The sequence below is a fragment of the Lemur catta genome, chromosome 3, assembly GCF_020740605.2.
Source record: "Lemur catta isolate mLemCat1 chromosome 3, mLemCat1.pri, whole genome shotgun sequence".
Classification (NCBI taxonomy): Eukaryota; Metazoa; Chordata; class Mammalia; order Primates; family Lemuridae; genus Lemur; species Lemur catta.
Window position 1 is genome coordinate 111,974,452 of NC_059130.1, and position 26,876 is coordinate 112,001,327.

General features: G+C 52.9%; 1 protein-coding gene across 2 annotated transcripts in view; it reads left to right on the plus strand.

The window, feature by feature from the left end:
• ECE1 (endothelin converting enzyme 1) overlaps positions 1-26,876 on the plus strand; it is a 102,745-nt gene that overhangs the window by 23,752 nt on the left and 52,117 nt on the right. Inside the window, exon 2 of one of the 2 annotated variants that reach the window (XM_045548491.1) lies at positions 22,708-22,794. In XM_045548491.1, the coding sequence (XP_045404447.1) occupies positions 22,708-22,794 (87 nt within the window). Of the gene's footprint in view, positions 1-22,665; positions 22,795-26,876 lie in introns of those variants that run through there. The other variant, XM_045548490.1, reaches the window with a different exon arrangement.

The following is a 26,876-nucleotide window of genomic DNA, read 5'->3' on the forward strand; positions in this document are numbered from 1 at the left end:
CAACCAGTGCCTCCCAGTGCCAAGCTCGGTGCTGGGGGTGCCCCGGTGCACAGAGGGGGAGGTGGCTCCGAGCCAGCATTTGTTAAGCTTCAAGTATGTGCCAGGCCATTTATTCGCAAGGTCTTATCACATCTTTACAACAGCCCTGCTTGGTCTAGATTGTTATTTTTACTTAGCTGATGAGGAAACTGAGCTCTGGAGATTGTACAGACCCAGCTGCATTGAAAGCTCAGAAAACGTGGTTTCCCGGGAAGGGGAGCCTGGGAAAGCGTTCCCTGGACAATATTCCCTTGCATCCGCCTCTGCCGATACCACATTTCCTGTGCAGACTTCGTTCTGACGCTGATCCAGCTTTCCCCTGCTGAGACACATCCACCTGGTAGCATCTCAGGGAGCATCTTCCCTCCCCGGTCCACTTTTTGCACATGGCTATGTGTGAGCTGGCCAGGCTGAGGTGACCGTCACATCTGGTTGGGCTCCTTGGAAGGCCTGTCTGACACAGCTCGGGGGTTCTGCCTCTTTCTCAGGCAGGGAGGAGGATTTTGCTGGCTCTGCTTCCATAGGCTTGTGGCGTGAGCCTCAGGCGGCTTACTGGTTCTAGGCCCTCCAAATGGGATTTTGGAAATTGCTAAGGCCTTAAATATTATCCTACCCATTTTACAGATGGAGAAACTGAAGCCCAGAGAGGGGAAATGTTGGCCCCAAAGAGTCACAGTGAGTGGCTGAGGCAGAACTGGAGGTGAGGTCTCCAGGGAGGATGGCCCAGGCCAGGCTGACCTTTGCAAGTGGGGGTGGCACAGGGTTAGGACAGGGCAGCATGAACTAAATATGTTCCCCCAGATGCGTCATGACCTGAAACCCACTTTCACAGCCGCTCCCACTCTGCTGCCCTCCTGGAGCTGTGCCTTGGAGATGCCCTTGGGCTCTCAGGAATGCTGATGAGGTCGTGTACACGTGCCAGCAGCTGCTTCACTGGGTTCGGGTGGCCAAGAGCCTGTACAAGGGCCTCCTGCTCCCCACTTCCCAGCCCAGGTCTTGTCCTGCTCTGGCCGCACGTTTCCTATCACTCATGTTCATCTCTGGGTGCAGCAGAGCTTCGTGGTTGTGCCTGCCCCCTGCGGCCTTCCAGGTGCTCCTTGCAGGCACGGACCCTGCTGCGCATATACACCTCCGCTTGGAGAGGGAGGCGGCGGTGGCTCTGGTTTAACTTTGAGAACATTGGGGTCCCACCCTGAGCCTGGATGTGAACCAGGAGACAGACTCCTGGACCCCACACCCTTGGCCACACCTGCAAAAGTCACTCCAGAGGATTTACTTGGAGACAAGGGGATTAAGACTCTACCTTGAGAGTGGGGAGCAGGGTCTCAGGAGAGGCCAAGGAGAACTGGGCAGGGACTGAGCCTGCTTTTCTGCCCACCTCATGGAGAGCAGGGTGCGGCTGCTGGCCTGGAGGGGTCCCGAGGAGGCCAGGAACAGAAAGTCTGAGAAGCGGGTGGGGGGCAATGGAGAGAGTCCAGCCAGCCCAGGCCCATAACTTTTTATATCCTGGTCAAGGGACCAAGATTGCCCAACCCCCAGAGCCCTAGATGCGTCACCAGCCGAGAATCGCCGCCGGCCAGCCTGGCCTTGTGATGAGCAAACCCTTTTCCCATCTGAGGCCTTTGGGCTGCCCTCGCCCTCTGTGCATGCGTTTCGGGACACTCCCCCGACCACAGCAAGAGCGATGGCCCCTGCTGGGTGCCAGGCCCTCGGCAAAAGTGACCGTGGTTAATTCTCAGCAGAGTGCTGGGAGCTAACAGTGGCTCTCAGGGTCCCCACTTCACAGAGGAGAAGACAGATCCCACAGCAGCAAAGCGCAGGGCTGGCTTTAAACCCAGGTTGGCCTGACTCCGTAGCCCGGGCCTTTTTTGGTGGGCAGCAAAATATCTCAGACATATAAAAAGCTCAGTAAAAACAAACACTAAGCCTGCAAACCATCAGCGTAAGAAAAAACACTCCAAATGCAGCTGAGCCCCTCACGGCCCTCCCTGGTCCATTCCTGCCACTCCCTCTCCCAGGGAAAACCGCTTTCTTCAGTGACCTTCTTGATACTGTTACTAGATCTTTCTGCCTCCCTAAATGATACATAGTGTCGCTCACGGTTTTTAAACTTTAAGTAATGGTTGGAGGCTCCGTGTTTACTTCCACGCAGGCCTGTCTCTCTGCCTGTTGTGTCCGAGTCGCACCCGCTCTGTTTTCAGAGCTGGTGGTGCTGCAGGCTCTTCCCGGCTGCTGTAGAGGGGCATTCGGGTGGTTTCTCCTTCTCGCCTATAACCCACGCTGTGGGGCTTCCTTGTTCATGTCCCCTGGTGACCACGGGAGGGTTTCCAGGAAGTATGTGTGTCGTATGTGTTGAGTAGAATCAGGTAAGCCTGTGGCATCACAGGACTCGTCACTGAGAATTGGCCAACAAAGTTGGGGTTCCCGTCTGAGAGTGAAAACCCCGTAAGGACAGGAATGTTCCTCTGTTCTATCTGCTGCTGTGAACAGAGCCAAGAACAGTGTCTGGCACATAGTAGGTGTGCAATAAATATCTGGCCATAAATGAGCAGGCATATGCTGGCCACTGCGGAAGGTACTCGGTTTTCATGGCCTCACTCAATCCACTGCGAGAGGGGTTCTTCCCATTTCACAGGTAAGCCGGCTAAGGCATCGGACAAGTGAAGTTCCCAGGGTCCCACGGCCAGCACCCAAGATGGCTGACTGCAGAACCTGTGCTCATTCCTGAAGCTGCCGTGTAGACAGGGCGAGTAGATTCACCGAGCCCTGGAACATGGGGGCAGCATGAGCGGCTTCTGATGCCTGGTTGCCTAGATATAAGGACTTAGAGGTTGTCCTTGGAGGCTGTGAGAGTGAGGTGGCGCCAGCGGGTTGGTTACCTTTGGCCTGCGATGCTACCAGGGATTGGGGTGAGTAACATCTCACCTCCAGAACAGACCCATGGGGGAACTGCAAAGGTTGAGACCATACCAGGCTTAGGATTCAGACACAGTCAGATGGGGGAGGCAGTCGGACCCAAACAAAGAATTATTTGCTTGGGACATGAGCAGACCTGGGTTCAAGTCATAGGCCTGCCACTTACTAGCAGTGTGACTTTAGGCAAGTCTCTTAACCTCTCTGAGCCTTGTCATTCCCATCTGTTAAATGGGGATACTGACTCTCTTGTAGAGCTATTGGCAGATTTAGAACTGATAAGTATAGCAATCTTAGCACAGTTCCTGGATAGCAGTTATTAATTATAGCACAGGGGTAGGGTATCTACTAGAGATACATACAGATCACTACAGGCACACACAGATCCCCAGTGTAGGACACAGAGGAGGACTTGATAGAGGAGATGACATTTGATCTGGGTTTTGAAGGGTAAATAGGAGTTCTCTAAACCAGGGAAGTCAAACTGTGTGTCCTGGCCTAAACTTGGTAGTTAGAGGGCTGAGCACAGTGTTGCTTACAAAAACAATGACAACAACAAACAAAGGCAAGTTACCTACAATAGACAGAGATCCATGATCCCATGGAGGTGGCGCAGGCCCAGGTGCTGGCTGAATGGACAAAGAAGCAGTGGTGTTGGGGTCAGAGGACCACGTGAAAGCTGTGGGCCAGGACAGCCAGGAAGTCTTCCTGGGGAAGGAGGGGTGGGATTTAGATGGGAAAGGAAGATGAGAGGGAGAGTGGCTGCCTGACCCCTGATTTCCTGGCTGGGCCTGGGGCAGGAAAGGGGTCGCCAGGCTGGGCAGGGGACGGGGGACAGACTTTGTGGGTTCTGTCCGAAGCCCTGCTGTTTCTCTGTCACCAGGACTTGGGCTGAACCCTCCCTTGGAAGAGAAGAAAAGTTGTTCCTAATTGTTAATTGTGCAATTGCAAATTGGCTCCTGAGCTGGGTTGGACTGGGCCAAGCCCCAGAGGTGGAGGAGGAGCTTCGGCTGATGACTGCAGAGCCCGGAGTTTGGGGGCCCAGGAAGGGGTTTGGGAATGTCTGTGTGTGTGTATCCCAGGCAGGGATGCCACCCTGGCCTAGCCTGGGCCCCCTGCCCAGAACTCCCACTCCATTCTGCAGGGTCCCCTAGTGCCTAAAAGTCAGATAGACCTGGGTTCAAATTTGATCTCATTCTCTCACCAGCTGTGCAGCCTTGGACTGGTTACTTAACCTCTCTGTACCTCCACTTCCACATCTCTCACATGGGGTTGCTGTGGTGGTTAAATCAGAAAACAAACGTAAAGTTCTTAGCACAGAGCCTGGAATGAAGTCATTGCTCCAGAAGTTGTTCTTGCTGCTGCTGCTATTGTTACTGTTTTATCAGCCGCAACATTGTCATCATTGCCACTACATCCATGACCTGGGCCACATCATGGCTCAGGTTGAACCCCAGGGTCATTCCAGCTGCCCATGCTCTCTCTCCATGAGCCGGGACATCCCTGTGCTGCCACTCAAGCATCCAGTGTCACAGTGGGTACCTTGGTAGTCCCTCTCTTAGGATGCAGAACTTGAATTCCCCCGGCTTTTTCATGCATTATCTCCTGAACTCCCACCCTAGCCCAGTGAAGTAGGTTCACATGTCCCCTTTCATAGATGAGGACACATGCTCAGAGAGGTAGGTAAGGCAACTTGCCCAGGGTCACACAGCAGTAAATGACAGGGATTCTAGCAAGGTCTGTCTGCTCCAAAACCTTTGCTCTTCTCACTCCAAGACTTGGGGAACAGCTTGTTCCATGGATCTCAGCCTGGTGCTCAGCCCCCACCCCTACCCCATCCCCATCATATCCTCCTGTCCCTGCTTCTCCCCATTCGCCGCCCCCAGCTCTGCTCTGCGCCTGAGGACCACTCTCAGCCAAGACTGCAGATAGGGCAGCTCATGTCCTCCTGAGCCAATGCAGTCATCACTCCCTACGGTCAGCAGGAATTGGTCCTCCCCTCCCCAGCCAGGCGTTTCCTCCTGGGCTCCCTCCATCCCCCTAGGCAAGCATGACACATGTGTAGTGGGGGGAGGTGTGTGCGTAATGGGGACCATATGGGAAGCTGAGCCTGGGGTGGGCTTCCTTAGGCAGACATTCCTGGTCACTGAGGCAACACCAGCCCAGTAGCATCTGGTTTGGCTGAAGGTCCACCCCGACTGGCTGGGGCTGGACCTGAGGAGTAGGCCTCCTATGAGGCTGTGGCGTCGTGGCAGGTGGGGACAGTCCCAGCAGGATCTCAGAGTCCAGGAGGGAACAATGGTAAGCAAAGGGGCAGAGTGAAAACAACAGGTAGTTTGGAGTCAGAGAGACCAAGTGTCCAGTCCTACTCTGTCACTTCCTGGCTGTGTTATCCGAGTGAGTCACTACCCCTCTCTGAGTTGCAGTTTTATCGTTTACAAAACGAGAGACAATGACAGTACTTACCTTAACGATGCAGGAGAGAATCAGATAAATAGCAGTGCCGACGTTCAAAATACAATACTTTCCATATTTGAGCTATTTTAATTCTCATAGTTCTGCACAAAAGTGGTGCTATTATTAATATTATCTCCATTGTGCTGATAAAGAAACTGAGGCACAGAGGCCGCATCCCTTGCCCAAGTCAGACAGGTAGCAGGAGGCAGAGCTGGGATTTGAGTGCAGGTGGCCTGGGTCCCGGGTCTGCCACACTCCTGCCTGCTGAATTGTCCTGCCTGTCAGCAGCGTGAGGACGACACGTGAGACCAGCACAGTTCCAGCCGGGGTTCTGCTCGCTCCTTTTCTCACTCCCCCCGGAAGCCTGCGCTCGGTGGTGTGTGGGATGGGCCTGCTGAGTTTACAGACGGGTGGGCGGAGGAGTGGACGGACGTTGTGAACATTCCAGCAGGCTGGGTGAGCGCAGGCGCTGGGGTCGTGACCGTCCAGGCCCTGCGGGGTGGGCAGCCGGCCAGACCCAGCCGTCGCCCTGAGAGGGCCGGGAAGCCCAACTCTGAAAACAACCGCCCCAGCCATCAGGTCCCTATTGTGTGCCACACACGTCGTCTGCCTTCTCTCATTTCATCCTCACGACCAGCCTGGTTGCCTGAGACTGTAGAGTTTGTCTCTGAAAGAAGCTGGTTGGAACATAGGTCCAGCTTTCCCCATAGGGGCACCGGCGGGGGTCCCATCTCATGCCTCCTGAGGGTGGGTGACTAGTATATTTTTCGGGTGACTCGATGATTGTGCGTAAAGGAAGGAGGCCACAGGGTAGGGTTGGGAGAGCCTAGACTGCGAGCTCCATCCTGGTTGGCCCCTTGGGTGGTGCCTCTTTCTCTTCAGTTGTCAAAAGCAGTTTGTGATTGGGGCAGAGCTGAGTGCTGGGGGACCCAAGATGACCAGAGTTTTGGTCCTTTAAGGCTCCATGGTCCAATGGCAGGGACAGCCACCCGTACCCAAGTGCCTGAGCCATACCCAGAACCTCCGTGGGGTTTGCCGAAGGGGTGTGCAGAGTGCGGTGGGATCACAGAGGAAGGAGAGCTTGCAGGGCTAGGGGTGTCAGGAGGTGTTGTGGGCACAGGTTGTCAAGCTACAGCTAACAGCAGCCCCCTTCCTTTGGGAACTTCCTCCCCATCTACTTGTGGTATTAGTTGGGCTGCCAATCACAGTATCTGGCCCCACCTCTACCATGTCACAGGGGAGGACACGTGAACCCAAACTGGCCAATCAGAGTTCTTCTCTGGGACTTTATAATTCAACCCAGGGAGAGAGAAGCTTTCTTTTCTCTAGGGCTCTCAGCTGCCATAAAGTAAACCTGGCCTAGCTCTCTGGGCATGAAGGATGTCTGATCTCAGATGAGAGTGAAGGTAGCATGCAAAGGGCAGGCAGGCATGGGATCATCCAGGTAGGGAAGAGGAATCCAACAGCATCACCTGAGCTCCTGGGTCAGCTCCTGCCTGGTGCCTCATCCTGCCTCTCTTTCAGGCAAGCCAAGATGTTTGCTTTGTCACAAAATCCAGTTGGATTTGGTTTCTATCACTTACAACCATGAAGGTCCTGATTGAAGAGGCTTCACAGAGGAAGTGGCATTTTGAACCATGTGTTGAAGGAGTTCTTGGGACAAACAGCATTGGCAAGGTTATACCAGGCAAAGGGAGCTTGTGGGAAGGACATGACCATGACCTACAAGGTGGAATGGCAGGTGGTGATGGCTGGGCAGGTCCGGAAGGGCCTTATGTGCCATGGAGCAGCACTCAGATGCATTGACTCATTCATTCATTCGCCCATTCATTCACCCATTCATTTGCCCAACCAACCCAGCACTTACTGTGTACCAGCCACTATTCCAAACACTTTCTGAAGAGCTAGCTATAGCCTCCGAACAACCCAGTGGGTAGATACTAGTATTTCACCATTTTACAGTGAGAAAACAGAGGCACAGAAATGTTAACTCACTCTGGTAAATGACAGAGCCAGGATTTGAACGCAAGAGGTCTGGCTCCAGGGTTCATGTTCTTAACTGCAGAGGGGGCATGCCCATCCCCCAGCTCTAGCCCAGAGTTCTTCCCGTGTCTCATGGCCCAGTGGGGATGAGACTGCGGTGCCCGTGCCTGGGATGTGGCCCCAGAACCCTGGCATCCCTGTGTGCCAGAGTGATGGGAAAGGGAGAGGGCCCTGTGGATTCCCTCAGAGGACATGGGGTGCTGTCCTGGTCGCGGTCCAGCCCAAGCTCCAGCCTAAGCTAGTGCCAGGTTCCCGCTAGGTCCCCTGCTGTTTCTGCAAGCTGTGATAATCTCCAAAAACAGTGAATGATGGTCTCTGGCCAGTCCAGCTAAGCCCTCAGCAGGCGGTGGTCGGTCGGTAACTTTAAGAAGCTCTGGCTTAGAGCCAAGTGCTGGGGAGTTATAACTGCTTCCAGCAGGGGCAGCCCTGGGCCAGCAGGAAGGGGAGAGTGCTCTGAACTGTGGCTTTGAGATGGAGCCCCGGGGGTCTTGGCACCAGCCCAGGCTCCACCGCCCCCTGTGTGGCAAGACCTTTCGCCTTCTTGTTCACAGAGATTGGGAGTACCAGCCCTGTCTTACAGGAGAGGAGGTTGGGCTCAGCAAAGGCAAGTGACTTTCCCGAGGTCACACAGCCAGTTTTCCTGCATTCATGTCCAGGGATCTCGATGGCCTCATGAACCCTGCATCTTTGGCCTTGTCTGATCTGAAGGGTTCCTGGAACACACGCCAGAGCTCCCTCAGGCCTCCTTGCCCCCCTCCCACAGGGCATCCTTCCTTCTCTTACCCCCAATTGCAGAGAAGGGACTTTTCCCCAATGAGAGAGTGCTTTTCTGTGTGTGGGAGGGTCCTGGCAGCCCCTGGGAGTCCTATAGAGGTGGTCTCTGGGGCCAGGGCTGGGGACTAAGGCCTCCAATCATCCCCCAGTGGCCAGGCCCTGGCAGGGCACATGAAAGAGGAGGTCAGCCAGTCTCAAGAACCTTGATAAATGCTTGTTAAACTGAAGCTCCGAGAAAGGAGCCACTTCTGCTGGGGGCAAAGGAAATGCCACGTAGGCTGAGCCTCAGAAGGTTAGCCCTCTTCCGAGAGCAGAGCAGGGCACGTGGTTTTCCAGGTAGGGGAAGCAGAGGTCTGGAGGTAGAGAAATAGGTGATGTCTCTAGGGCAAGGGCAGGCGGTTCCCACGTGGGTGGGAGCAGCTTGGTTGTGGTTCCAGGCCAAGAGCAAGGCAGGCAGGTTTCGAGAGGTGACCCCGTTCTAGACCTTCTGGGGGCATCCAGAAGGTATGTGGCCTAGTGGGGAAGCAGGAAAACAGCAAACCAGGCTTCTCCTCTCTTCCGTCCTGCCCAGATCTCTGCCCCACTAGGATGCTCAAGGCCAGGCCTTCTAGTCCTCCCCCATGCCTGGCTGCCGTCCACAGCGGCTTATCTGTCTCTTCCCATTTCCTGTCTGGAGCCCAGCGCCCAGGAGCGGCAGGCATGGCGGGGCCATCACGGCAGGTCTGGCGTTGGCTGGCCAGGCAACACTTCCACTTCCAGCCCTCTCTTGTTTCCCTTAGAGGTACAAAGAACCCCCAGACCCAGACCTGGTGGGGACAGGTGACCAGAATGGCTTGTGGAGTGCGAAGAAACATCTCCTGGGTGCCCCCATGCTGCTGACGTCTTCACATCAATGACAGTAGTGATAACGTTAATACCTCCCTTTTATGAAACACTTATGCACTAGCCACCTTGCTTGGCGCTTTACACATGGTGCCTCATTTGACACTTACAATACCCCTGCAAGGAAGCAGGGGAGGGAGGAGTTGTAGAGGGAGGAAACTGAGGCTCCAAGAGGTGACAGGATGCACTCAGCATCACACAGCTGCCGAGCGACTAAGCCAAATGTGTCCAACTCCAAAATCTGTCTTCCATCCATGCTGTGGAGATGCCACCTCCGACCCCTCCGAGTTGCTGGGAAGAGCAAAGGCGAATGGAAGGGAGTGAGCCTGCAGTGAAATGTTAACCCCGGTTGGTCGGTGTTACACGGTCCAGGCTCAGGTGATGCGGACAAGAGTTATGAGCAGGGAGGGAGCTGGGAGCTGAGACCCACTGGACCCAGCAGAAGGGGAGAGTCTGTGTGCCGGCAGACAAGGGACTGCTTGGCTGACCTTGGTCATCCTGAGCCCCAGAGGTGGCTCATTTCCCGCTGCCAAGCCCTTAGCATTCAAGGCATGGTGTGCAGGGCTTTGGAAGGAGCACTGGGCAGGGAGTCCAGAGGCCTGGCTTCTAGTTCTGGCTGTGCCCCTGACTCAGCTTACTCAGGGGGGCTTCCTCCTTCTGGGCCTCAGTTCATCTGTAGAATGGTGTGGGGCCAGGGCAGGGCTCAGACAGAGCTCACCCCCTTGCAACCACACTGCCCTTCTGCTCCTTCAACACTGCTCTGGGTCCTGCCTCTGGGGCTTTGGTCTTGCAAAGTGCCCTGACTCGGTCATTCTAGTTTCAGTTTACAGCTCGCCTGCTCTCAGAGATCTCCCTTGACTCCTCCCCAGAGGCTCTCTGCTACACCCCCCTGCTGCCCTTTCTTTGTGACGGTAATCACTCCGCTGGATGCCATCAGTGTACTGGTTAGGGTCAGGGAGTCAAATTGCCTGGGTTCAAATCCCAAATTCTACCACTTAGAGCTGGATGATCTTAGCTATAACCTCTCTGTGCCTCAGTTTCCTCGCCTACAAAATAGGATCAGTAATAATACATATTATTTTTATAAGGATTAAATGAGAAATGCATTAAAAAGCACTTAGCGTACAGTATTTGGCCCAAAGTAAGCACTCAGTGAATATTAGATGCTAGTATTATTATTACTCTTAGCAACATTGTTTATTGTCTCTCTCCCTTACTACAATTCAAGCCCCTGACAGCAAGGACTCTGTCTTGTTCAATGATGTATTCATGCCATGGAGCTCATTGCCTGGCACATAGTAGGTACATAACAAATATTCCTTCAGTGAATGAATGAACAAATGAATGGACAGGCACTGACATCCTGGTCCTAAGAGGCTCTGGAAGGCTAGGTATGGAGAAGGATGGATGCTGGGCAGACAGACCTGGGCCCGCCCTATCTGTTCCCAGCTGCCCCTGTGGTGGCCATGTCCTGGCCTGCCTTGATGGGGGTCCATGCCTCTCAGGGCAGGGGGGTCTGTCTGGGGATCGAGGTGGCTCTCTGTCCCGCCACCCTGACCGCAGGAGTGTTTGTGTGTGTCTGATGCTGCCCCAGCTCAAATTCCAGCTGCCAGGCATGGGGGCTCACGTGGATTTTTCCCTGTGCTCAGCAGCCCTCCCTCCAAAGCCCGCAGAGTGGTGCCCAAACTGCTCTGTCTTTGTCACCCCCCCCCATTTCCAAAGGTTCCTGTCACAAATAGAAACGCCCCCATGCCCCTCACACTGCTCCCATACCTTCCTCCTGTTCTAGAAGTTCAGGGTGGGGGCTGCTGACACATCAGTTTTCCTGCAGGCCTTTTCTTGGCCCCTGGTGCTCTGAGCACCCCGAGGACATGGGTTTATGTGTCCAGTCCTGAGAGTGATGGACAGATTGTTATGCCATCTTCCGTCCAGAGGACACTAAGACTCAGCAGGGAGGTTTGCCGGAGGCCCCCACAGCTGGTGAGGACCAGAACTGGGATTCAAATCAGGTCTCGCCGTTTGTTTCTTCTGCCTTCATTCATTCATTCATTCGACTCGTATTTACTGAGGACCTACTGTGTGTCAGGCACCGCACAGCAGTGATCATGGTGACTGTCCGGGGATCCAGATGTTAATCAGATCAGAAGTTAGTCTAGCTTCGTAAACGGTGTGTACTCCAGCATTGTCCAGTGGAACTTTCTGTGATAATGGAAATGTCCTATGTCTGTGCTGTCCATTAACCACGTGTGGCTACTGCACACTTGAAATGTGGCTAGTGCAAAGGAGGCTTGACTGTTTCCTTTTACTTAATTTGAATCTAAATAGCTGCTGTGACTAACAGCTTCTGTGGATCTGTACGGGTGTTTGGAGATCAGTCAGCGCACAGCCTTAGTCTGCAGGTCTCAAACTCAAGTGTGAGCAGGGGACCCGGCTGACTGCCCGGCAGCATCTTCAGCGATCTTCTCCACAATTGGCAGTGCGTTGAACACCACAAAGGACTCGGTCCCTGTTTTCCTTGAAACATGACATCCTCCTGACCCATCTTTTTGTTTTCCACTTTTTTTTCCTTATCGAGGTGGACATGACATAGAGTAAAATGCACAAGGCAGAAGCGAATGGTGTGATAAATTTTGACACTTATGTAACTACACATGTAACCACAGTGGAATCAAGATGGCATTTCCAGAACGTTCTCATTCCCCCAGAAAACTCCCTCAGGCCCCTTTCCAGTAAGTCCCATTCTTAGAGGCAACCACTGTTCTAATGTCTGTCGCCATAGGTTAGTTTTGCCTGTTTGGAAGCTTCACGTAAATCATTTTCCCACTTTTAAGTGAAAGAAGGATTCAAGAAATAGTTTTCTCTTTTTTTTTTAAAGAAACTGCACCAGCATGGTGAGAAGTGGCAGTGACCCTGGGCCACCGTGAGGAGCCGGCCAGGAGTGGCCATATGTGGAGCCCTGGGCACGTGTGGCCTGTCCAAAGGGGGTGGCCACTCCTCAGCCCCAGCTGCCTCATGAGAATGTGGGCCTGGCATTGCCAAGTCTTCTCTGTTTTCTTTTAAAGGAAAGTTGAAAATATTGATTTTCATGTAAAATCTCCAAAATGTTGGCATTTCGAAAACATTTGTAACACCGCAGGCCAAATAATTCACATCTGTGGGCCAGATTTGACCTGCGAATGGCCAGTTTGTGAGTTCTGCCTTGGGCAAATCAGAATGTTAGTAATAATCATAGCTGGTATTTGTTGAGTGCTTTCTTTGTTTCAGGTCCTGTTCTAAGTGCTCGCTGTTATTAAGCCATCTAATCCTCATAACAATTTATTAATAGATCTATTTTGTAGATGAGTGAGCTGAGCCATTGAGCAGGATTAAGTGACTTGCCCAAGGTTATACAGTGAGTACTTGGCAGAGCCGGGTTCTGAACCCCGACTGTCTGGTTCTAGAAACCATGTTCCTAACCACTACACATACTCCCCTTAGGGGCTGGGGGTGGAGGGTATAGCTGCTGGGATGGTTATGCCACTTGGGGGACAGCTTTGCCAGCCACCAAGGGTGCCACCTCCCTGAACAAGTGAGAGAGCCCGTTGGCCCCGTCCTGCTAGGACTGCCCTGGCTCTGGCAGTTTTCAAGCCTGGGCACCTTAGCTGTCAGGTAGTGGAGCCCAGTTTGAGGAAGTGCTGGGAGAGCAGCCAGTGGTTGGGCTGGGAGGGTAGAAATCTGGTTGATGAGGAGCCAGCAGAGGCGTTAGGAAGCACCAGGCAAGTGGGGGCAGAAATAGCAAGAGCCTGCAGGGGAGAGCCAGGCCAGGGAGGTGACAGAGAGCGGGGCAATGGGGATAGAAGAATCTGCCAGCCTGGGCCCAGGGCCAGGACAGGCTGCTGCTACTGCCTGGGGAGCCAGTGTCAGGAGCATCCCCGCCCCCCAGTAATTGGTCCAGACAAGCCTATCACTTGGGAAAGGCTGGGAACCGGAAGATAAGGATCACCAGGCAAAACGTTGCTGTACTTCCATCATCACCTCCCACCTCCGAAGGGGACTACGTGGGCCAGGAGCACACAGCTAGCACTCACAAGGGGACTCTGGACTCCCGTGCTGGTGCTCTTTGGGCTCCATCTGGCTACATTCTCAGGGCCAGGAATTGGGGGAAAGATTTCAGGTCTGTGGTCGTTTCTGGAGCCTGAGAAGGGGTGGTGGGGAGGGGCCAGCAGACACACCCAGGACCCAGCCCCCCACTACCAACATCTGCAAGTCCCTGAGCCAGGGCGTAGAATGCAGTAAGTGCTAAGTAAGCATTTGGCATTATTATTGGTTTTTCCCAATTTGATGCTCACACCCACTTTTGAGATATGCACTGCCACCGTCACCCATTTCACCAAGGAGAAAGCCGAGATTCAGAGAGGAAATTGCCCTGGTCACTGAGCAGAAAGTGATTGGCAGGATTAAAAGAGTGACCTACAGAGAGCGTTTAGCACCAGCCTGGTGCACAGCAAGGGGCTTGGAATGGGGCCTGGGCCATAGCAGGGATAGGTGGCAGGACTGGCCAAAGAGGGCCTCCTGGAGGAGGTGGTGTGGAGCTGGGTTTGGGGAGCTCAGTCTGTCAGGCTGCTGGTTCCCCTGGGGACAAGGTTATTTCCTGAGTAAGACCTAATGCCAGCTGGGTCTCCCTGCTCTGAGGATGCACTGCCTGCCACACACATGTGATGTGGGCTGGTACCCTGGCCCCACGTGCCTTCTGGCAGCTCCACACCACGGGAGGGCCTGGCTCCAGATCCTGTGTGTGGCCTTGGGGTCGGCATGTCACCTGTCTGAACCTCGGCTTCCTCATGTGTCAAATTGGGACAGTGCTACCTATCCTGCTGGGTTGTGGTGAGGACCTGGCATATAATAGGCCCTCAGTAAACAGGTGTCACACAATCTCCAGGAAATGGCTGTTGAATTGGCCTTTTAAGGACAGACACGTCCCAAACCTAGCCCAGGAAAGCTTGAGCCATTCATGAGCTCAGAACCCAAACATCCTCACTGCTGCTTTGAACTGCAAGCCTTTAGAGGGTCAGAAGGAGACACTCACCCTCTTTCCCTATGTCTACACTGGCCAAGGCACTAGGGAGTGAGTTTGCCATTAGTATTGTCCCCCCTAAACCCAAGAGCAGCAAACACTTACTGAGCACATACTGTGCACCGGGCACTGCATTGAGCCCCTTGTGCCGCCCTCTTACATAGGGGAAACAGGCTCAGTACCCGCATCCCGGGCTCTGAGTGCGTGGTGGGTCAGGGCCTGAACCTACATCTCTGGCTCCAGAGTCTGTGCTCTTAACAAGGGAAAATAATCTACCAGAAATAAACACAAATATTAATTTGGGGCAGTCTTTCAGGTGCAAAGCCTTTTCATGTGCGTGTGATTCACTTTTGTCCTAAGGACACCTGATAAGAATGGTGTTAGCATCATCCACATGAGTTGGTTAGCGTGGGGTTCGTGGATCCAAGGAGCCCCCAACTTCCTGCCCCACCCACTTCCAGCTCCCTCTTCCCAGCCCCACCTGCCCACCTGTGTAACACAAATACTAATTACAGCCAATTCCATGAGCTGCTTCCTGGTTGAGCCTAATTACTGGGCAGCTCAGCCATCACCATTATACATATCACTTAGTAAAACAGATTAACTTTATCCTAGGTTGTGTGTGATCAGCAAATTGTTCAGGCACACATGGTCTCCCCAGCTTGGGACTCACCCAGCCCGGTCATCCTGCACAGCCCGGGTTGTCACACAAGGGGTGCTGGAGCACAAGAAGGTGCAGGGGCATTGGTGGGTGGCCCCAGAGTCAGGGCCATCTGCAGCTCTCTGGTCTGCCTTGAACTTGGTGCTTAGAGAAGATCAGAGTGGACAACTTTAACCTGGCTGGGAGGTGACACCTAAAGTGGTAAGGAGGGAGCGAGGTGCTGGCTGCCATCTGATCTGCTGTAATGACAAAACCACAGCTTTGGGGATAGAAGCACCTGGTTCAAATCCGGGCTGTGTTATTTACCAGATGTGTGACCTTGGGAAATTACTGACCTTCGCTGCACTCCAGCTGTGTTTACGCTGAGCAGCGGGGAAGACTCAGGGCACATGTCAGGGCACTAACATGTGCTGTCAGGTCCTGGGCCAGGTGCCTGGCATGCCGTAGGTCTTCTCTTCCTCTCCATGGTCTTCCCTGCCCCCCATGCTGCTTCTCTGCTAGGCAATGCCCTGCAGACTTTCCAGATCTTACTTAGTTCAAGAAGTGAAGACCCTGTTGGGTAGGTACCGTCATCAACTCCATTACACAGACGCAGAAGCCAAAGCACGGGTGGAAGAGAAATGACTTTGTCAAGTTACAGTCACACTTGACTGCCAGTCACCCTGCTGGGATGAGATGGGAAACATGCCCCTGGGGGGGCACCAGGGAGGGGTCACAGTGAAGTCTGGGAGGGCTCCCTGGAGGAATATGCATCTAGGCTGAGGAGTTACCTAGGGAAAGAAAGCAGAGGGCAGTGGGTATGCAAAGGCCTGCAAGCAGGAAGCGCGGTGTGTTGGGGGAACTAACTGTGGGCGCTGTGCTGTGGTTGGAGCAGGTGAGGGAGGAGTGGTGAGAGATGAGGCTGGAGGGGCCAGGAGCCAGGTCCTGGGAGAAGCAGGGAGAAGCTGGACGAGGCCCGTGGTCTTCATCCTGCCTGCTCCAGGGAGTCACACGTGAAGCTGACAGGTAGTTTAGGATGTCCTGCCTGGAGCCAGCCAGGAGACAAGGGCTGAAAGGGTCCACAATGGGAGATCAAGAGGGCCAGGGGCTACCCAGGGAAGGCTTCTCAAGGGGCAGAGGTGACTGCCGGGGCTGTCAGGCACGTGGAGGGGTGGGTGGGTCAGCCAGCGGCCTGTGTCAACTTGTAATGGGAGGTTGCAGCCAGGTTTGGGGCCTGGGCATGGGGCGGCCTCCAGCGGGCACCGCAGCAGTGGGTCGGCAACACTGGGTAAGACTCAGTGCCTGCCAGGCCCCCAGGCGGGTGAGTCAACAGCAGGCCAAGTGGGCAAGTGTCTCCCGGCTCCCTGCATGTGTAGGCGAGTCTCCCGCCGCCAGCATGTTTGCAGGAGCCCAGCCCTGGGACGCGGGTCCGGACCAGGGTGGTTGACTCACAGGCTGGCAGGACTGTTGCCTTCTCTGAGGAGGCGGCTGACAGCTTTGACCTCCCACCTATGCCCTGTACCCTTGGCCTTCAAGTGTCTCCCTGAGCCTCACCTTGAGGTCTCCCCTCCCCCCAACTCCTGCCCACCCGCCTGCTTCCCGTGCTCAGGCCTGCAGGTCCATTTGACCCTTTGGTGGTACAAAGCAGACTCTCCCATCCCCCTCACCCCGTTATATCCCTCCCTCTTTCCCACATCGCGGGAGGGGAGCTTATAGCCTCCAAGGGAGGTGACCTAGAGAGCCAGGCCCCAAGAGAACCAGGAAGGCCTGGGTTTGAGTCCCCGCTCTGCTGCTGACTGGCAAGCCTCCTCCTCTTCCTGAGCCTCAGTCTCTGCATCTGTAATATGGGCATCCTAGGAGTTGCTCCACAAGCTGATAACATGAATAAGATAAGGATATAAAAGAGCCTTGGGAACTGGGCAACGTCACGGTCATTGACTCTGTGTTCTGTTTGAGTGGACAACCAGTTATTTTTTTAAATGAACTTTATTTTAGAACAGTTTTAGACTGATAGCATTATTGCTAAGATAGTAGAGGCGGTGGTTCATGCCTGTAATGCTAGTGTTTTGGTAGGTGGAGGTGGGAGGATCGCTTGAGGCCAGGAGTTTGAGAACACCCTGGGCAACATAGTGAGACCCTGTCTCTAAAAAAAAAAAAAAAAAAAAATCAGTGGGGTGTGATGGCACGTGCCTGTAGTGCCAACTACTTGGGAGGTTGAGGCAGGAGGATCCTTTAAGCCCAGGAGTTCGAGGTTGCAGTAAGCTATGATTGTACCACTGTACTCCAGCTTGGACAACAGAGTGAGATCCTGTCTCTAAAAAAAATTAAATTAAAATTTTAAAAAAGAGAAGCAGGCATTAACAGGTGGGTGATATAGTATGTCCCTCAGGTGTCAGTTCGCTTGGGGATGGGCTGCTATATGCCAGGTAGTTCACATTCTAGGTCATTCAATCTTTACAATGACCTTTTTTACAGATGAGGAAACTGAGACCTGAAAAGTGAAAACGACATGCCCAAGGTCACATGAGCTCAGGGAACCTGGGACTGGGCCTGGGTCTATCTTTACTATCTCAGTCTTTCCACTGTTGAATAAATATTTTGAAGCTGCATTCCCAGGAGAGTGGGTTAGGGAAGGTGTGTTCCTGATACAGGTTGTTTCTAACTCGCTTTATTCCATAAAGGATTTACGATGACTAAAGGACATTCAGTAAAATAATACGCAATAGAAATGGAAAATGAGGATCAGGGAAAACAGAATAGAAAATGTGGACAAGGAAAAAGCTGAACATAAAGGCCAGGAAAGTACCCACAGGTAGTATCTGATTTGGCTATGAGCTTCCTGGTAGTCAAGGAAAAAAGAGATAACAGGCTGATTCTTGTTATCAAAACATCAAGAGGCAGTTTAATCCTTCAGGAACTTTGTGGTAAATTTAAAAAGAAATTAAAAACATGGAAATTTCTCATGTGAAAGACACTGAGAAATATATTGGATAATGTAATAGTAATAAATGTCAAGTGGCAGATCTTTTAGGAGTCATGGCCATAGTTCTACTGTCTTGTCCCTTGCTCAAAGTTGTCCTATTTGAATTTTACTTGATTGTTATCAAGCAACTCAACTCTACTATTTCTTCACAGATACCTATGCCCTAGTAAAAATCTGGGATCTAAAGTAACCAGTTATCTGTGTACCGGGTTCTGTGCTGGGCACCGGGGGGTGAAGGGTAACAAGATGATTGCTCTCCATCCCAGGGATAAAGACACCTAGGCAAAGGCCTGAATGTATTGCAGGTGCTTTGCCAGGGCACACCAGAGACGAAGGCGTAATTCCTTCTGACTGGGGAGGAGGGGAGGGCTTCAGGCAGGAGGGGGCAGGCCCAAGATGGAGAGGAATATTTGGGGTAGAGAGGACTGTCTTGGTAGAGGGGATATTAGCCACAGAACCCTCAAGGGTGGGGACCATGGCCTACTCAGGGCTTCCCAGGGCCTGATAAGCATCAAGGACTAGGTAACCTCCTGTTGAGTGGTCCACACCTGCAGGGATAAGACAGGGTCAGGGCGATGGCCACTCACCTCAGGGGTTATATGCAAGATGAACTTGGAGAGGTAGGTTTTGGCCAGATGAGGAGTCCTCGAATGCCATGCTAAGGAGTTTGGATTTTGTTCTTTAGGTGCTGGGGATCAGTTGAAGTCTTTTGAGCCTTGAATTGTATAAGTTATGACAATACAAATAATAACAGCTAACACTTAGTAGGCACTTGCTGTATGCTTAGCACTGTTCTAAGCACTTTATCTATATTAACTCACTTAAGTATCACAACAGTCCTATGAGGGAGGTACTATTATTATCATCCCCATTTTATAGATGAGATAACTGAGGCACAGAGAGGCTGAGTCACTTGCCCAAGGTCACACAGCCAGGAAGTGGCAGAGCAGGGATCTGAACTGAGGTTTGGATCCCATGCTTTTATCCATGATATTGTCATGTCTGTTAAATATAAATACTTAGCTAACAGATAACAAGTGTGTTTTAGATGACATAGAAGGATTTAATAGATCCCAGCCAATTATCAACAACGGAAGCAGCAATGGATGGCGACTTTGGCCACAAAGGGCAGCATCGATAAGGAGCCGAGGCTTGAAAACAGAATGTGCAGGCAGCTCGGAGGGTGTGGCAGCCGAGTCCCAGGCCTCAGAATTCCACTCATGGGGCTGCTCTTTCCTGCCTCTGACACGCTCCAAGATTCCTTGAAGATCCCCCGCCTTTGGCCATCCAAACACAAGAGCCATCTGAGTGACTAATGCACTGTGAGCAAATGGGATCGTGCCCGGGTGCCACCGGGCCATGAGGCTTTTGTCATCAGAAACATGTGAGCATTTACATTTCTTGTTTCTGTTCACACTAGGCCTTTGATTTCCAAGGGTGGGGTTTCCAGAGCTGGGCACCGCCGCACCTTCATCTGGCTTTCATCACTTTCTTTGTGCAGCTGGGGCTCTGGGGATGGGCCGTCCACAGGAAACTGTGGTTCGCACCCCTCCATTCGGGTCTCCACCAAGCCCTTCTCATGAACAGCAGGCCCAGATTCAGTGCAGATTTCTCCTCCACGACTCCACGGGGGCCGGGAAGGGAACTGAGCAGAATGAGGCAGAAACTCCCCCCACAAAGCGGTGGTGGTTCTTCCCTTTTCCCTGAAGCTCACAGGGCTGGGTACGGCACCCACGACCACAAATGAGGCAATTAGGGAGAACGAGTGCTGGCCGTCCTGCCAGCCCAGGGCCTTAGTCTGCCCAGGGCGTCCAGACTCTGGGGGGCCCCCACCTGAAGAAGCAGTTCCACCTTCCACAAAGAGCACAGGACCAAGAGTCCAGGATCCAGGTTCTAGGCCGAGCTCTGCCACTCACTAACTAACCGTGTGGCTTGGGCTCTCTGGAGACCCCATAATGGAGTCAGGGCATGTGGGGTTTGGAGTCTGGCAGAGGAAGATTCACTTCTTGACTCCCTAACTCTCTGGACAGGTGCTGGGACGGTGGGAGACAGGGGGCCAAGTCCTGCCTCCCTGCCCCTCAGTCATGTCGTTTGGGGAGAGGCAGTGGAGTTAGGAGAGATACATTTTGTCAGGTGGCGCACAGTAGGTGTTTGGTGTGTCCGGCCCCTCCCCCCGTATAAAATGGAAGTGATACCTGCTGAGGCTGTGGATGGGTGGGGAGACCCATCACGACAGTGAACGGAAGGCCCTGGGTGGAGGGCTCTGGGCAGGTACAAAGATAGGGCTGCCACGGTTGGAACGTCACTCACGGACTGTGGCCTGTGGTCGCCCCACCATGCAGAGCTGGCTAAGCCTCCCCCACATCCGAGATGGATTCGGTTTCACTACAGGGCTCGAGGCAAGCGTTTCAGGAAGGGGCCCTCATCTCTGTGTGCTGAAAAATAAACAGCGCTCCATCTCTGCCGATTTCTACCTGGGAGGTACGTGAGCTTGCTGCATCATCCGTCCACAGGCTGCAGTGGGTGGACGTCAGGGCGCCGGGGCTGAGCTTCCTGCCTCCCTCCCTTGCCTCCCACTTGCGCTCAGATACCTGCAGGGGTGCCAGCCCCCGCCGGCAGGGTTCTCCCGTCTGGAGTGCTGAGTGCTTCAGCAGAAGGCAGCATGGGGTGGGGGGCTGTGTGGGGACACAGGCAAGGGACCAAATGCAGTCTGGGGAAAGTGGTCCGGAGAGATTCCCAGAAGGGGAGATCTCTGAAATGAGACGGAAGGAACAAGAGGCAGTTTAACCGCACCTGGGCAAGTGACTTCCTTGAGCCTCAGTTTCATTCTCTGTCAAAGGGGCCAATAACACCTGCTTCCAAGGGAAGGGTGAGAGGGTGAAAGGAGAAGGTGGGTGTGAAGGAACTGACAGATACCTCGCACCACCTAAGTGCCTTTGGGAGATGTTTGGTGAATTGCACTTCTTTTTCAAGGGTCTTTTCCTCTGTCGATTGACACCTGTTGCTTAGTATAATCGATGTCCTATTTGAGAAAAAGTCCAGCTGTAACCCAGTGATAAGCATTGGAGAAGTCCTTTCTCTCTCTGGGGTGGGTAATGGGAACTCCTCCTCCATCTGGTGGGAGTGAGAAAGAAGACTCCAGAATTAAAATTAATCCAAGCACCCTGCCTCCCCAGGGCCTATGCTCCTTAGATGTGTTCCGTTTGTCCTTAGACAGTACAACAACTGTTTGTTGAGCACCTCCTATATGCCAGTGATGGGGATTCTCTGTTGAACAGGGCAGACAAGGTCCCAGTCCTGACTAAGCTGAGGATTTGGGGGAGGGGGAGGGCAATAGACAATAAAGATGTAAAAACAACAAAAAATGTAATAGGGTGCTGTAATAGAGAATTTGGGGGGCTACTTATGGTGGTTGGGACATTTGAGGAAGTGGCACTTAAACTGAGACCTGAAGGCTGAGCTGGCCATGGGAGAAGAGATAAGGAAAGAATGTTCCAGACCGAGGGAAGAACAAGTACGAAGGTCTTGGAGGGAGGGGAAACTTGGAGAAACTGAGGAACTGAGTAAGGTCAAAGAAGTTGGTGCGTGGGTGAGTGACGTAGGAGTCAGGAGTGGGCAGGGGCCGTGGGGGCCTGGTGAAGGGTTTGGATTTTATTCCAGGGACAGCAGGGAGGTTTTAAGCCAGGGAGTGGTAAGATCAGAATTCCATTTTTGACGGCTGGCCCTAGCCCAGGGGGCTGCAAGAAGGCAGGAGTGGAAGCCAGGAGACCTTCAGGAGTCACCACTCTCCCTGTCTCTGTGACCTGGGACAGTCACCTCACCTCTCTGAGCCTACGTGTGACAGTCACACACTGTGTGATTGTTAGAGCCAAATTGGGAATGAACAGAAACACACTTTGGAAAGCTAAAAACATCCCAATGCAGGGATCCTTGCCTTACTAGAAGTGGACGGTCCTTGGGGAAACTGCTGGGTTAGACTTCTCTGGGGTTCCAAGGTGGATAGGAGAGCACTGAGGCCAAGTCCTGACATCTGAGAGAGCCCACTTTTCCCACCCAGGGTCACAGGAGAGGCCTCAGGGGCTGGGGAAAGGAACTGCTTGAGGCTCTGACTCCTGGGAGGGAAGGTGGAAGAGAAGGGTCACCTCCCTGGTTTCTGGCTTGCCCCAAAGCAATGCTTCTTAATGTGTTGGGGAGGGCCACACCTTTGAGCATGGGGCAAGGCAGGACACCTGCCTTTTTCAGTCCACCTTTTTTGTCTAGTCTTTCTAGTGATGATGGGGAGACCCCCCCACCCCAGCCTTGACTCGCCTAAGGGCCAATGGTGGAGGCACCTTCCTGATACTCTTGGTATCTGCCATTGGGGACCCCATTACTGAAGGGGGAACTTAAGGTTTCCTAGGAGGGGTCGCTGTGAGGCCCTTTCCTGCCTGCTAAGGGCTTGAGTTGGGGGGGCCCCTCTCCAGACCTCCGGGGAAGGGAGGGGCCCCATCTCCCCCGAGACTCTCGGGCCACCGGGGTCTCCTGGCGAACCCGATCAGGGCCCGCCCGCTAAGGTGGCGCGAAGCCCGGCCCAGACCCCAAGCCCTGCCCGCCCTGGCCACCAGGATGCGCGGCGGCAGCAGCGGCGGCAGCGGCGGGACCTGGGGGTCTCGGGACGCAGCATGCCGAGCCTGCGGCCGCCGCCCCTGGTGACCACGGTGCTGTCCGTGCTGTCAGCGCTTGGGGTGAGGGGAGGGGGCGGGGGCGGGACACCCCTCCAACCCTACACCCCTCCCCGCCTTGGGCCGGTGCGTGGGCCGGTCTCGGGTGTCCCGGCCGGGGCGGGGCGCAGTGGCAGCTGCGCCAGGGCTGGGGCCGCTTCCCCATTCGGGCGCGAGAGCCATGGAGGCGCTGAGGGAGTCCGTGCTGCATTTGGCCTTGCAGATGTCGACCTACAAGCGGGCCACGCTGGACGAGGAGGAGCTGGTGGACTCGCTGTCCGAAGGCGATGTGTACCCCAACGGCCTGCAGGTAGGACCCTCCCGGCCGCCCGGGCTCCGCGCCGGCCCCGGTCCGGGCATGCGCACTGGCGCCGCCCCGCCCCCATCCTGTCCGCACGGGAGGGGCCGGCCACCCCGCAGCGCTGGGCTCCGCGGATAACCCTTCCCGAGCTGGAGTGGCCCTGAGGCTCTGGGCTCGCCCGAGCACCCTGCCCATCCCCGGATCCTCCCGGCCACCTGCTTCTGGGGCTAAGCCCAGGTGGCAGAGTTGAAGTTCCCAAGACCTGAACTGGTCCAGTTCCCTCTTCACACAGAAGAGCCAGTCTGTGAATGCCCAGGTCTCGCCCAGGCTCTCACAGCCCATTCCTAGTGGAGTCTAAAAACCGTTTCAGTTTTAGCATGGAAAAGCCGGCATCCCTGGAACCTGCCTCTCAGTCCCAGTCCGTCACCCTCTCCGGAAGGCGTTACCCTCTCTTCCTCTTTCCCCCTGGTACCTGAATTTTCCGGGGTGGGGGGGCAGTCCTTTTCTCCCCTGTCTCTGCCCCTTTTCTGCCTACTCAGGAAGCCCAGTTCCCACCCCCTTCCCCCAGCCTGCCCCTAGGGGAATTTCATGTGCCCACTCCCAGTGTCTTGTGGCAGAGCAGAGGTGGAGGCTGCTTTCTGCTGTCCTCTCCCTGGGGCACTGCACTGGGACATTTCTGGCCAGGACCTCCGCCCTGGTGGGATTTGGACCCAGGGAGGCAGGTGGAAAGGAGTTGAAAATGTTGGGGACTGCCCAAGGTGGCCCTGTGATCTGGCTCCCGAGAAACCAGCGTAGAGAGAGGATCGGACACCTCAGTCCAGGAGAACTTCTGCCAGGCAGACCAAGGGAGGTACTGGGGAGTCTTGTGGCTGCCTGGCGAACTGGCACCAGATCACAGCTCATCCCCAGGGCAAGCTTGGGGTGTGTGGAAGCTCAGGCTGCCAGGCCCACCTCTACCCAGGCACGCCCTTAGATGCAGGAGTGGTAATACCGGTAAAGGGAAACAGCATGGATTTTCTCCCACAGGAAATAATACAGGTAAAGGGAAACAGCATGGATTTTCTCCCACAGGAAAGTCAAATAGGCCCAGGGAGATCTGAGTTCATGATGCCGAGTGCTGTACCCACTGGGAAATGACACCCTGACCTATATCATCCCACTGAACATTCGAGACCACCCCTAACTGTAGAGATTGTTTTCCCTAATTACAGATGAGGAAACTGAGGCTCTGAAAGGAGAAACAATTGGCCTTGGGTCACAGAGCTAGAAATCTGGGAGTGACACATCAAACCCAGTCTGTCTGGAACCTCTTTCCCGCGGACCCTGCTTAAGAGCTAAAGCCAGCAGGAAATTAGATTTCTGGGGCAGGCACTTTTCCCTTTACAAATCAAAACAGAATCTAATCAGCAATCTTTTTCAGTCTCGCCTTCCACAGAAGGTTCTAAATATATCAGCACAAAAGCAGTTCAGAATTCATAACGAAATAATATGCCGTGGTGTTGTTACCACAGCAGCCCACTCAGGTATAGCCTTTTTCGGATCAGATGATAGGTTCATCCGGGTAAGGGCCCCTGGCAGAGCAGGGGAAGCCCCATCTCTGAAGCCAGGGACCCGGGTTTGAATTCTGACTCCACTCATGACCTTGGAGGAGCAGCTTTGTCTCTGTCAGTCATAATTCCCGCATCTGTAGAATAGAGGTCAGAGAAAGTGGATGTCGTGTATATCACAGGGCCTGCTAGGATGATTGGTTTTATGACCTATGAGGTAAGGGCTGGCGTGGCCACGTTACAGATGATGAAAGAGAGATGCAGAGACAGGTTAGGGACATTCCTGTGGTTACCTTACTGTTGTGTGGGTTGGGGTTCACTCTCAGTGTGCCTACACCAAGCTGCCCAACTAGGTACATTTTCCATACAGGAAAAGACAAAAAGTTTGCCCAAAGATGTGGGATATTTCTGTGGGTGCCCAGCGGGGCTGGCTTGGAGCCTCCACAACTCCCCCAAAGCAAATGTGAGCTGCCTAATGCTTGTTTTGCTAAGAGTCAAGAACTCACCCACCTCAATTTATGAGGCAGACTTTTCTATAAATTTGATGTTTTCAATTATTGAGTTTTTTTCAATATAAAAGCTTTATATGCTCATTTGTAGAAAAAAATAGTCAAATATAAAAAACGATTAAGGAAAAAGTAATCCCACTGCCGGAGATAACAGCTTCTAGTTTTTCACACTTGTATGTATGTATATGTTTTTAAACATCAGTTGAGCTCATCTGAATACACAATGTTATATTCTGCTTTTTGCATTCAATGCCACTTCATAAGCATCTTCTATGTTGTTAAAAACTGAAATTTGCTGCCATTAAAAATCATAACACCTTATGATACCAATATATAAAAATACATTTGGCCATGTGTGGTGGCTCATGCCTGTGATCCTAGCATTCTGGAAGGCCGAGGTGGGAGGATCACTTGAGGCCAGGAGTTGGAAGTTGCAGTGAGCTATGATGCCACCACTGCACTCTACCCGGGGCTACAGAGTGAGACTATATAGTTGGGCAATTAGACCCAATTTCTGTCACACTGTGGGTAACCATCTTTTAGCTTTTCAGATTATTTCTTATGGGCTGGTTGCTAGAAACACAGGTGTTCCCTCAATTTCGACTTTTAAAGATGGACCCTGCACCCAACTCCCTCTCTTGATGGGCAGCTATAAAAATAAGCTATTGGATTCCTCAAGATTTTGGAGCCCATTAGTTCTAGGAAGTCCAAAGTTATCAACATCAATAACTAATAAGTGAAAACTCACATTTTTTAGCCAGACCTGTGACATTTATTACTGGATGTGCTGACAAAATGTTGAACTTATGTGTACCTTACCTGAAAGGGTTTTTCTTTTCCTTTAGCTCATATTTTAGGCACAGATTACTTGCAATCCGCTAAAATGAGTCTCTCTGGACCAAGTGCAGAATTGAAAGCCAGATAGCCCTAAGTTGGAGCCCCAGCTCTGTCTCTCCTGGGCTGTGAAACCTGAAAGCAACTCACTTCCACATTTTAGTGGCGGTTGTTGGTTTTTTTGTTTTGTTTTGTTTTGTTTTGTTTTGTTTTTGTAATATGGGGTTAATGTTATTAACCCACCTCTCAGAGGTGTCACAGTGGTTCAAATGAGATAATATAGGTGAAAACAGTTTTAATAGTGCTCAGAAAATGGATTGGTTATTATCAGGATTGTTATAGAAACTCACCATAGGTGATAGCTCAGTGATGCTCTAAATCTAATAGCTTTCCCAGCCAGGCACGGTGGCTCATGCCTGTAATCCTAGCACTCTGGGAGGCCGAGGCAGGAGGATCGCTTGAGGTCGGGAGTTTGAGACCAGCCTCAGCCAGATTGAGACTCTGTCTCTACTAAAAATAGAAAGAAATTAGCCAGACAACTAAAAATAGAAAAAATTAGCCAGGCATAATGGTGCAGGCCTGTAGTCCCAGCTACTCAGGAGGCTGAGGCAGGAGGATTGCTTGAGCCCAGGAGTTTGAGATTGCTGTGAGCTAGGCTGATGCCATAGCACTCTAGCCCGGGCAACAGAGCAATCCTCTGTCTCAAAAAGAAAAAAAAAATAGCTTTCCCTCCAAAGTCTGAGCTCCCCGCACCCATTATTTCAGTTGCGTGAAGGGAAATAGCCAAAGTCACACCTGCAGCCTGAACTGGGGAGCAGATGGCCTCAACTGTCTACCAAAACCTTTGAAACTCATCCAGCTACTTCTAAAAATTTATTTTATTTTAAGAAAAAAGACAGCTGAGATATTTAAATTCTTAGTCGTGGTCTTCTTATTTTTTTCCACCATGCACAGGGCTGTCTTTTGAGGGTGATTTTGGGGACAAGCCCACTCAATGCTTTAAAAAGACTTTTGGCAAGGTGCAGTGGCTGGCAGCTATAATCCCAGCACTTTGGGAAGCCAAGGTGGGAGGATCACTTGAAACTGGGAGTTCAAGACCAGTCTGGGCAGCATAGCAAGACCCTATCTCTAAAAAAAAAAAAAAATTTCTTCAATTAGCCAGGGGCATGCTGGTGTCCTAAATATACTAGCTTTCCCTCTA